This window comes from Vanessa tameamea, chromosome 8, assembly GCF_037043105.1.
Source record: "Vanessa tameamea isolate UH-Manoa-2023 chromosome 8, ilVanTame1 primary haplotype, whole genome shotgun sequence".
NCBI classification, from domain to species: domain Eukaryota; kingdom Metazoa; phylum Arthropoda; class Insecta; order Lepidoptera; family Nymphalidae; genus Vanessa; species Vanessa tameamea.
This window is the reverse complement of record NC_087316.1, coordinates 4,468,624-4,480,133: the sequence shown is the minus strand read 5'-3', so window position 1 is coordinate 4,480,133 and position 11,510 is coordinate 4,468,624. Positions and strand designations below refer to the sequence as shown.

Here is an 11,510-nt window from a genome sequence, read left to right as displayed (position 1 = left end):
TACTTCATACGCGATGATGATTTACTGTCTCTTTCTGTAGTTCGTTTTTATCAATGATGAAGACAAGGTAGCTTTTCTGTAATATACGTCCTGTGTTTGTTTTTTTGTGTATAGATAGACAATACAAAAATATAACAACTTTTTTTTATAATAAAACCAAATAGACTGGATATCTAGCTCGATGTGATAAATATCTCAGAGAGCTTTTTAAGTTTTAAGCCTATAATAGCACTCGTATACAGTAATTTCTACTTCCTGCTGGAAATGTTATTTCTGAGAAGATTTCTAATAACCATATTACGAAGCTAGCTGCAACGCGTAATTTACAATGGACTCTGGTACTGATTGGTTATGTGAGATTCTGCAAAATGTGCAGCTTGAGCAGTTCTATATACCGATCAGAGACCAGCTACAGGTTTGTGAGATTTTGTTACAAAGTGTTATTAAAAATGTTAATAAAAAAGTTGTAATATAAGTAAACTTAAAACCATTATTACAGATAACAAGATTGGCGCATTTTGACTATGTACATGCAGAAGACCTTGAAAAAATTGGCATCAGCAAACCTGGCATTCGAAGACTGCTTGATGCTGTCAGAAAAAAGAAGTTACAATTGTGGAATAGGAAATTTTGGAATAAATTATTTGGATCAGGTTCCATCACAAGAGAGAAGACTGATATAGCAATCAAACCTCAAATACAAACTGAAGCTCGTACAACATGTATTATATTGGAGAAAGATATTGTGTAAGTATGATTTTATTATATCAAATTAATTTAATTTCATTATACAACATCTAGTAGGTATTAATAAAGAGGAAGTATTATAGAATTTTAAATATCCTTAATAACTAACAATAAATTACTTGTGACTTGTCTTTCTGCAACTTATATAATAATAGTTTTACTCGTAGCTCATTATATACATGATATTACATCTTAGTGTTATTAATTATTCAGTATGTGATGTTAATGCAATATCATTCATAGGTTACACAATGAATTAGGTAATGGATCATTCGGAGTTGTAAAACGAGGAGAATGGAGAATGACAGATCCATCAAATCAAATGGTGCCAGTTGCTGTTAAAGTATTAAAGGCTGATGCATTCTCTCAGCCGGGAATTTATGATGACTTTAGAAGAGAAGTTGAGGCTATGCATAGCTTAAAACATCCTAATTTAATCAAATTACATGGTGTTGTTTTTCATCCACTGATGATGGTGTGCGAACTAGCCCCTATGGGTGCTTTATTAGATTACATAAGAGCTCAAGATGGTAAAGTGTCTTTGAACTACATATCAAAGTGGTCTGTTCAAGTAGCAGCTGGAATGGCACATTTGGAGAAAAATAGATTTTTGCACAGAGATTTAGCTTGCCGGAATATATTGTTATCTAATTTAGATTTGGTAAGTCTATTTTGACAACTTATTAAAATTGTTATGTAATATAAGTGACTTTATCATACCTAAGAGATTTTTATGCAATTTGTTAAGTATGAAATTAAACAAACAAACATATAGATTTTTAGTAATCAAATTATGTCTAATCTTAAAGTAAATTAAGTAATACCTCGTTAATGACCCACTGCTAGAGGAACTTGAGGAACATGTTTTAGAGCCCAGGGAAAACTTTATGCAGTTTCAATGTGGTTTGTTCAAATGTGTCAGAATTTTATCTGATTCATGCAGGTTTCCTCACAATGTTTTCTTATATTGTCTAACAGGAAATAAATTACAAATTAAGTATATGAAAATTCTTTATTGCTTGCTTAGGCTCGAACGGAAGATATGTGAACCATTTAGCTAATTAGGCTCATAGATAATGTTGTTTTAAGTACCATAGACTTATATATCTTAATAAAGTTGAATTTGTATAAAGTTAAATATTGAAGTACACTTGCAGGTTTGTATAATTAACTCCATATCACATAATATGTTTTTCATTAGGTTAAAATTGGTGATTTTGGTCTAATGCGTGCTCTGCCGGATGCTGATGATTGTTATGTGATGAGTGAACGCCGTCGTGTACCATTCCCCTGGTGTGCTCCTGAGTCTTTACGTTCTAGGCAATTTTCTCATGCATCTGATGTTTGGATGTTTGCTGTTGCACTGTGGGAGATGTATACTTTTGGAGAAGATCCTTGGATGGGTGAGAATTATGATTTATTGCTAGGTTTAATAGAGCAGTGTAGTATTGCATTTGAATTCAAATATAATTAATCCAAATAGACTCTTATAACTAGTTTTAAGTTTTATGAATGATAAATTTTATTATATCATGATTTTAAAACGAATAAAATTGCTGCGTTTTTTGCCAGTGCTTCTCTGTAGAACCTACATTTCAACTACCAGTAGAGCTATTCTATAAAAAGCAACTCGAATCTCACTTTAGTAGACAAGCATGAATTCAGAATGGTGTGCGATATTAAAAATGAATAAAACGCAATATCGACTATAATATTTAAAAAACAAAATAAAAATATTATTTATTCAAGTAGGCTCATAAAGACACTAATTTTTTGTGCCGTGTCAAGTGTTAGATTAAATGTAAAGCTACCACTGGTTTGGAAAGTAAATTCTACCGAGAAAAACCAGCTTGGAACTCAGTAGTAACTCTTATCCACCATTTTAATTAAACTGTATATCAATAAAGTACAATTAAATTTTTATAAATCCTGCCTATAAATCAAAAATATATACTAAGTCACACTTTTTTTATCATTAATATAATCCTCTATTGAGTAATATGCCTTAGTTACCAATGTTTTTTGACATGGGCTTTAAGTTTTTTTATTGGCCAAGTTAAAAATAACTAATAATATATTTAAAGGATACGCATATTAAGTTGATGTTTCACTGTGTGTTATTTGTTGATATTTCATCTGTAAGATACAAAGTGAATTCTAATAGAATCATATTGCAGAGGTAGCTTTAAATTTAATTTATCCTGTAAAAAGATGTTTCAAGATTTCTTTTAATAGTCTATTTGATTAGAATATGACCTTGTTCCCTTGTCACAAAAAAAAAATAATTAAATATTATAATATTAATAACTAAATACAAATATATAATTGGAACTCTACGCTTATCAATCATTTCGTTACAATATGACTCATATATTAAAAAAAAATTAACATATGTTTGACAAATTGCTTGCTTTTAGCAGAAATTTTGTAACAACTTATATTACAAATCAATGTGTATACTACAGCTTACATATTCACTTTATTTTATAGCAATAGTTGATAAGAACGTAATCTGTAACCCTACCTTTGTATATAAAATGTTTTTTTTTTGTGTACAATGTACACAGACATATATTTAATCAGGCAATTTCCGTTGTAAGGAAACAGACACTCAACATTCGTAACAGACTCATTCTGTACCATATACTGTACGATCTATACAAATATATTTATCAGGGTCGCGATGAAGACAGCTCCTCTGTAGGTCGTAATTGACATTATATGCTATTATGCTAATATATTCAATACGTAATCTTTGTCAGCATAACATATGAGTAAAGTCGTTGATGATTTTATACGAACATTAATCACACACAAACATTTATGAACGGATGATCCAGTTTATACACAACATATTACGGTAGAAACTCGCTAATCCGGGTAAATGAGAATGGAATCCGGATTACCAAAGGCACAAAGGATTACCAAAATGGAATTAGCCGCACAAAATATATTAATACTGAGAAATAGCTTATTATTATTACTGATACATGTATTTATTTTTCTGTATACGTAAATTATTATCTATGGTCTAAGTATTGACTATCGAAATACGGAATAGGGTAGGGTTAACAAAACAAACATCTGTAAAAAGTTTACTAAATTTTCGTCTATTTAAAGTTTTAATTTTCAAAATTGCGTCCGGATAATTGTCCTAAAGAATGATTAAAAAATCATCTTGAACTCTTGTTTTAGGATTAAACGGTTCAGAGATCCTTCGCCTCATAATGCGTGAAGGTCAACGTTTATCAGCTCCTAATGCTTGCCCGCCTGATATTTACATGCTGATGATGCAGTGCTGGGACCTCAATCCCAAGGAACGTCCGACCTTTGTTGGTATACAGCGGTACATGGAGACAAATAAGTTTGAAACAGCAATTGCTAGTCTTAGGTAAGTTTTACATCTTATTCTTGCTTCAGAGATTTTCGCCTCGTACATATGGAGATCCCGAGGTCATAGGTTCAAATCCCTGGTCGAGTCAATAAACGCTATTAGGTTTTACTGTCCATTCTTAAAGCAGCTGAATTATAAGTAGTGATATACTTGGATGTCTCGAAAAACATGCAAATGTAGGTTCCTTTAATTTGGCGTTACGTCCCATTGAATGAAACAGAGCAAGAGAGAAATGTACCGTGGCTGAAATCAGCAGGGATGTCCCCCTCATCATCATTATAATACACGTAAAATGAAGATTACTTTGTTCACAGTTATAGAAAACATGGACAGATGACAATAGAAGCGGGCGACGCTATAGTACTCATAGACAAGAGGCCTGAACTGCACTGGTGGAAGGGACAGAACCAGAGCAGTCTCGAAGTCGGATTATTTCCCAGGTAACATATTTGCAAAGAAATACCCTAATCTGTGCTAATATTATAAATGCGAACTGTCTATCTGTCTGTGTGTTGCTCTTTTACGGCTAAGCGACTGAACCGACTTGGACGATATTTGGCATATACAACCACTTAAACGCAAGCGAAGCCGCGAGCGACAACTACTATTACTATAAAATAAATTCACATACTGCATAGAATTGATTTCAGTTATAGTTATTTATTTTTTATTACTATTTTATAGCATTAGGTATCGATACTTTTTATTATATTGACTTTATTTCAATCATAAATTTATAACGAAGGGAACGTGGGGGAATGTGGGCGATCTTCGTCCATCGTACGTTTTTCGGAAACGCGGCGAAGTCGGACGTAGGTGGGATATACGTGTCCTTCAATAAACAACCCTTGGCAACCGGCAGCTGTCAACCACCCCCAGTGTTGCCCACCATCGTTTCAGAATACGCCCATTCCGCTTTATCTACGACACATATATATATATATATATATATATATATTTCAAGCTTGTAAAATATGAATACATGTATGTTAAGAAGAAAGTAAAATATTTTTATTATAAACAAGTATTTTATTTCTAGTACATTAGTGACGGCTGTTAAAAGCAAGAACGTTCAAAGCGCTAAGAAAGCTCCGGCGCTGTCACCGGTTCGAAAAGGTAAGATCTACAGATTATCATGAATCTTATAGTTGATTAATTGCAGATTTTTCCCGGTATTTGCAGGGATACACGTATCGTGTGCCGTAAGCGATATATAATGATTTTACCCAAAAAACCAAGAGAAAATTCGGAAGTTTTTTTGTGAAATGTTTAGGCAAACAGGCTATCTGATGATAAGTGGTATACACAGCTCCAATAGATTATGGCGCCGTAAAAAATTTTAATCTTTCCTTACATTTCCAATGCACCAAAAATTTTGGGAACTCAGTTATTATGTCCGTTCTGACTTACTCGCCATTAAAACCGGAACTCAACAATGTAAAGTATTGCAGCTCGGTGGTACACTATATGATGTGTGGATGGTACCTACCCAGGTGGACTTGCACGAAGATCTACCCCCAAGTAAATAATATATCCGTCAGTTATTCAACTTACAATAAAACATACAATTTCGATAGTTTGATAATATTTCGGTTAGGTTAGGTTGCTCTAACCTATATAATTTAACTGAAATTAAAGTCGATAGATTATAATCTAATAAAAAATGCGTTAAGTTTTAAGCAGTATGTTACGGTTCACAATATTTCAACAGTTGAAAATCTCGCGAGATACATTATAATCTAACGGTATTTACAATTTTACGGCGACATATATATTCAATAGTGTTATGGCATAGAGTTATTTTTAATATTATTTTTTTAACCGGAGCGTTTTAACTAAAAAATATTCTTTATTTTATGATTTAAGATTATTGTTTGCATGTATGTTTAATTTAATTCACGAATGCAACAATATATTCAATAATACGACGCAAAACTATCCGTAGCATTGAAAATTGCAAATCTATGACTAAGCGTGTTTTATCACGCGTGCGTCTGAACTGTTTATGAACATTGTGAAATATTTCGCACCTATATTAGTTTAAATTAAAACTTATCTGGTGTGTTATGTTTTTTCAAATCTACGACCTTCAATTTTTCCTTTCTGTATGTTTTATTTTTTAAAAAGTTCTCTATATATAATTATTAAGTATTTAACGCCGGGCTGGACTTAGTTTTGTTTGTAAAATCCTTGTTCAGTTATTTTTTTTAAAAAACTTTATAAGTAATTTTAAATTATGTCTTTATAAATTGTTAAGGAGCAGCGATAGTAATACGTCCGTATCTAGTACTTCTGACGTCATTACAAACACGCTCTAAGTATTTAATACAATTTAGAAGCAGGACGACGCATAAGATTTTGATACGGTTTTTTGTATATATAATTTGTAAATATTTTGTACATAATAGCTGGACTGTGTCGGTGTTTCATCCAAAAAAACTGTTTTCATATACTTAAATTGTAAATTCTGGTTAATCCTTAGAAGATACATATAAACTACGTATTAGAAATTCGCATTAAAAAGGCCATAGAAATGTCATACTTAAAACGCACTACACAAAATGGGATACTTTTATAAAATAAATATACCTATTTTCAAGAAAAAATTTAAAAGTAAGATTCAAATTTAGAAGTGAGATTAAACAAGTTTACGACAAACGATATAGGGGGGCCAGGGGGCTCGACCATGTCTTATGTTTTCTTACAAGGGGGTGGGAAGGAGTCTCGATAGTTCTTACTTAAGATAAAAAAAATGCGCAAAGCTAACATTATTTGAAAAAGGTTCGATTGTTGAGGTTCACTCGGATGTGGATAGGTATAAAAAAAAAATCTATTTCTATGGCAACGGGCGGGCCAAAAAATAAAGATTATTAGTACCTTTGAAATTACAAATAAATGTTTCAAAATATTGATTCTTTGAAACATAAACATTAAAATAAACCAAACGTGTATTCATTTTTTCCTTTAGATTCTTACGTAATAAATATTAAACAGTGGGGAGGGGGTCCGCTTATTCTTATTTTTTTCTTATAATAAGGGGGGGGGGGGAGTGGTCAAAAACAAGCGAAAATAGTCTAACGTAATAAATGAATGGCCCCTATGGCAAGTAAAATACGTACAAAACGTAGTTTGAGAAACTAAAAATATGTTTTTTAATGTTTCTAAGATATTAAAGTAAACTATAATCCTTCATTAGTAAAATTAATTACGCACGAATTGAATTAAGAGAAATTACTCCTCTGAGATCAAATGGTACTTATACATGACAGCGAGTCTAATGTATGTCAGCGTCATCCGCCGACGTTTCACCGGTACTTGTTTCGACCCAAAAGTGAAATCAGCTAGGGGTAGAAAATAGGGTTGTGAACATATTGAAAAAATTACTCATATAAAAAGATTCAGTATAATTATTAAAGATGACGACAAAGAATTTTGAAGACTAGGGGCTAAAGCCGACTATTCGGCCACATTCGTAGTCGGCGACTAGTCGGGGACTACTCGGCAAATGGTGCCGGCTAACTGGCTTCTTTTATTATATATATTTCTTGATAAAATATTTATTGATTGGAGGAACATTAAATTAAATTTAGATAAATTATCATTTACACTGGTTACACTTGACTTTACGTGAATCATTATCGAATTGGTAAAAATAAATCTATCAAACTTTTTTCTTTTTGACATGATTAAATTTTAATTATTTTAAGTTCCTGAGCATTATTTTAACTAACTTAAGCTCTTTCACTTTAATGGACAATAACAGTTTTATTTTACACAAAAACCGCCGCTCCGACCTATGCAAAGCGTAAATTAATCGTGGTTGGTTTTGCCGTATAGTCGGCCGACTAGTCGGTCTCTGTTATAATCGGCACATTTTTAATAAACATAACGGTGCCGTCGGCAGCGGCGCCGGGCGGCGCGACGGGGGGCGCAGAGGGCGCGGCGCGGCGGCGGCGCACGGCGGAGGCGGCGCAGGCGGCCAGCACGCGCGCGCCGCACGCGCACAGCAGGCACGTCACCTACAACAAGCTCGTCAACGACCGCTCCGACGCGCCCGCCGCGCGCCAGCTGCGCGACCACTACTCCAAGAGCCTGAATCACGGTACGTTGTCTGTCCTAGTTAATCAAGATATTATTTATTGAAGTAGACTCATAAAAGCACCTTTGAGTGAACATGTTACAGTGTTGTATTAAATGTAAAGCTAGGTTCGGAAAATAGATTTATAATGAGGAACCGACAATAAACTCTATAGGAACTCCTCACCACCATTTTATTTACAAATTATGTCAATTAAAGTTATTTTATATCCCTAATGAAAAAATTCTAAGTCCACCCTTTTTTATCATTAATATAATCTTGTATCCGGTACTATGCCTTATTAGTCTGTTTTTGGACGACAGCTTTAAATTTTTTTTAAATAATTGGAATCTGATTATAGGAACGAATACCGTGCCAGGTTTAACTTTGCGAAGTCAATATAATTATTCTGATTTAACCTAAAGCAGCGTGTCTTCTTGCATACGTAACGTAACGCGCGTTTTTTTTTTTTGCATCGTTTGTACTTTCAAGTAAAGACAGCTCTATTTATCGTAAAGAGAAATGAAAAGTGTGGGGAATGGGGAAGAAGTACATTTTAGTGAAATTAATATCGCTGAAACTCCATGTCACTTGGCCTATAATGTTATTACGAGATCCTTGTTACATTGTTTATATTATAATTATGTTTTATAGTGAAAGAAGAGCTACTCATCGACTTGGATTTGCCTCCAATGACTAATAGAACTACACCAACCAAGAAGCAAGCTAATCCCAATAATATCTCTATTTTGGATGAACCGATTGATGTACCAGAAATTGGTAAGCTGTTATAGCTATATATAATAATAATAACATATATATGTTATATGTTAAATTAAAGATAATTTATGTTAATGATTGTCTATGTATGAAACCGTAACGTGACTATTTATTAAGTAATAATTACCTGTTCCATATATATCCATCGTGATAAATTTGAATGAAGTTTGTCAAATCTCATTGATTATGTGTGGCATTACCATTATTATATTCCAAATCATGTTCTTATGTATTCGAAGTTTAAAAAATCAAAGCTAAGGGCTAAAGTGGGTTTTATGATTGTTCAGCTTGAAGAGTAATCTACTAGTCTTATTTTTGTATATTTTCAGGACAAGAATTAGATTGGGGACAACAAAGCATAGAAAGCCTACCAACATATTGCACAGAATCTCAGGCCGTGACGTCACAACCGAATTTGTATGGTGCTAAATCTCTAGACGGGCTCAACGTGACGACTACTCAAGCTTATACATCCCAGACAGATCCATTCGACACTTCATTCTGGCCGACGAATAACCCTGAATCTCCTAGAACTAAACCCACCTACGAATTACAAGTAGACGATACCCTTAATAGATACAGTCAATCTCAAACGTACTCGAATTATGCATCAACAAGTGCAGATGGAAACGTATACAATAACATGACCCCAGCCATGAATAATCTCACGAGCCAAGCTACATCATATGGCACGTTAGCAAACGCCAATTCAACCACGAACGCTCTCTCAAAGAGGAATAAAGACGAATCAGAAATGACCCTAACGAATGAAAACGTGAAATCGTTAGCTGAAATGTCGCTGGACGACAGGATATCAGAATCGTTGAATCTCAGATCGAAAAATACAAATGAAAATGTTTATGCGAATAGCAGCACGTATGGTAATGTTGCCTCCACATCGAACTTCGGTAACACGAATAACGAAAGGTACAACGACATACCGATTTACAGTAACTTCGAGATTAATCCGACACAGCAGCAGTTTATTTTGGAGACCAAGGATTATTACACGAAATTCTCGACACCGTCTGGGAGTCAGACGAACAATGACTACGAGAAGAACATTTATGTGCCGAAATACGAAGAGGAAGGCGAGAAGTTAATGAACTTCAGCGACTCCCTCGAGAACTCTAAGAACTACAGTGCTCTGAAGTACCAGAATGTTGATTATGGGCAATACGGCTACTCGGCCTACGGCGCCTCCACGTCCCGGAATGTATTGTACGATGAAGTGAACGATACTGCCAGTAATATATACAGTGAGATCGGGGAGACCCCCGATGTGTATGCGAGTGCAAATTATACGAATACTTGTATATATGATGAAGTGTATGAGCCCATACCGAGGCCCCATCGTCCGGCGCCTCCTTGCCCGTATCAACCCAAGTAGGTTTTATAGATTTGTAAAATTTAGTATTATCTCCCTTAACTGTCTAAATTATTATAAGTCATATAAGTTGAAATTAAAAAACTGCAAAGTCAGTACCATAGTGAAATTTAACATAAATAAATTATTATTTTATATAGCATAATGATTGTCAAATTAACAGTTTGTTTTGAAAATTGTATATTTAGGTTTAATATTGGACATGAAACTACTGACCAGACTGAATTTATATAGAAGAATTGATGATAATTATACTTTTGGTTTATTATTAGTTGTGATATATATATTTTAAATTATGAACATATTAAAGGTTTTGTATAAAAGCGACAAGTCGTTATGGATTTATCTGGGACGAAAGTAAATTTAGTAATAAACTTAAAACAAATGTATTACTTTTGGTATTCAATTGATTTTTTTTTTAAAGATTCCAGATGAAAAATATTTTTGTAAAGTATCTACATTTAGATAATTAGAAATACATTTTGATTCCCCTATTTGTAACATTTAAAGTTATTCTGAAAAACGAGGTATGTCGAGGGTCACCCAGTTGAAAAGAAGTTGCTTTCGCTATATTAAGTATAAAAAAACACACACAATGAAATAAATTAACAAAGTATGCGACTAATTTAATGGCAAGAAATATTATTATTAAAAATCCCGTGTGAATTAAAACAATAACAAAATATATGTTTAAATAATATTATATAATTTGATAGAAAGAGACAGAGAGAGAGAGAGAAGGAACGATTTCTGCCAGTTCACTCTACTGAAGCCTCGTAAAAGAACCGCGTTCCAAAAATATTTACTCCAACAGAAAGACAGTAGATACAAAATATTTAGTTGTTTTTTCATATACTATGGGAGTTTGAAGTGGATGAGTGTATATTTCCGAATTCTGATTTAGATTTGTCCATTTTATATTTATTTGTATTACTGGTTATATAAAATACATCAGTAGAAAATGTCTTGTTTATTGCTGTTAACATGTCTTCAGATTTGCTACGTCAATTGACTTTTTTTTTTAATAATAGAGTCATGACTTAAGACGTAGTTCCTAAATACAAGAGCAAATTTTCTTTCTTTAATAATAGTAAACGTGTGTGTACTTTACTTTTTTTTTAGTT

At 33.3% G+C, this 11,510-nt stretch overlaps 1 protein-coding gene across 1 annotated transcript; it reads left to right on the top strand.

Moving 5' to 3' along the window:
- The first annotated feature begins 22 nt into the window (after nt 1-22).
- Nucleotides 23-10,736, top strand: LOC113400118 (activated Cdc42 kinase Ack). Its single transcript, XM_026639558.2, has 10 exons — nt 23-415; nt 500-747; nt 991-1,408; nt 1,949-2,150; nt 3,943-4,138; nt 4,456-4,581; nt 5,181-5,257; nt 8,046-8,243; nt 8,874-8,999; nt 9,329-10,736. The coding sequence occupies exons 1-10, from the start codon at nt 329-331 to the stop codon at nt 10,387-10,389; spliced, it is 2,739 nt and encodes a 912-aa protein (XP_026495343.1). The 5' UTR covers nt 23-328; the 3' UTR covers nt 10,390-10,736.
- Nucleotides 10,737-11,510: the final 774 nt, after the last annotated feature.

Bases quoted from the DNA above. Each gene is read 5' to 3' on its own strand.
- LOC113400118 (XM_026639558.2), top strand. From the start codon at position 329: ATGGACTCTGGTACTGATTGGTTATGTGAGATTCTGCAAAATGTGCAG. The intron at 1,409-1,948 runs GTAAGTCTATTT...GTTTTTCATTAG, and splicing joins TGTTATCTAATTTAGATTTG to GTTAAAATTGGTGATTTTGG. The intron at 5,258-8,045 runs GTAAGATCTACA...TGCCGTCGGCAG, and splicing joins GCTGTCACCGGTTCGAAAAG to CGGCGCCGGGCGGCGCGACG.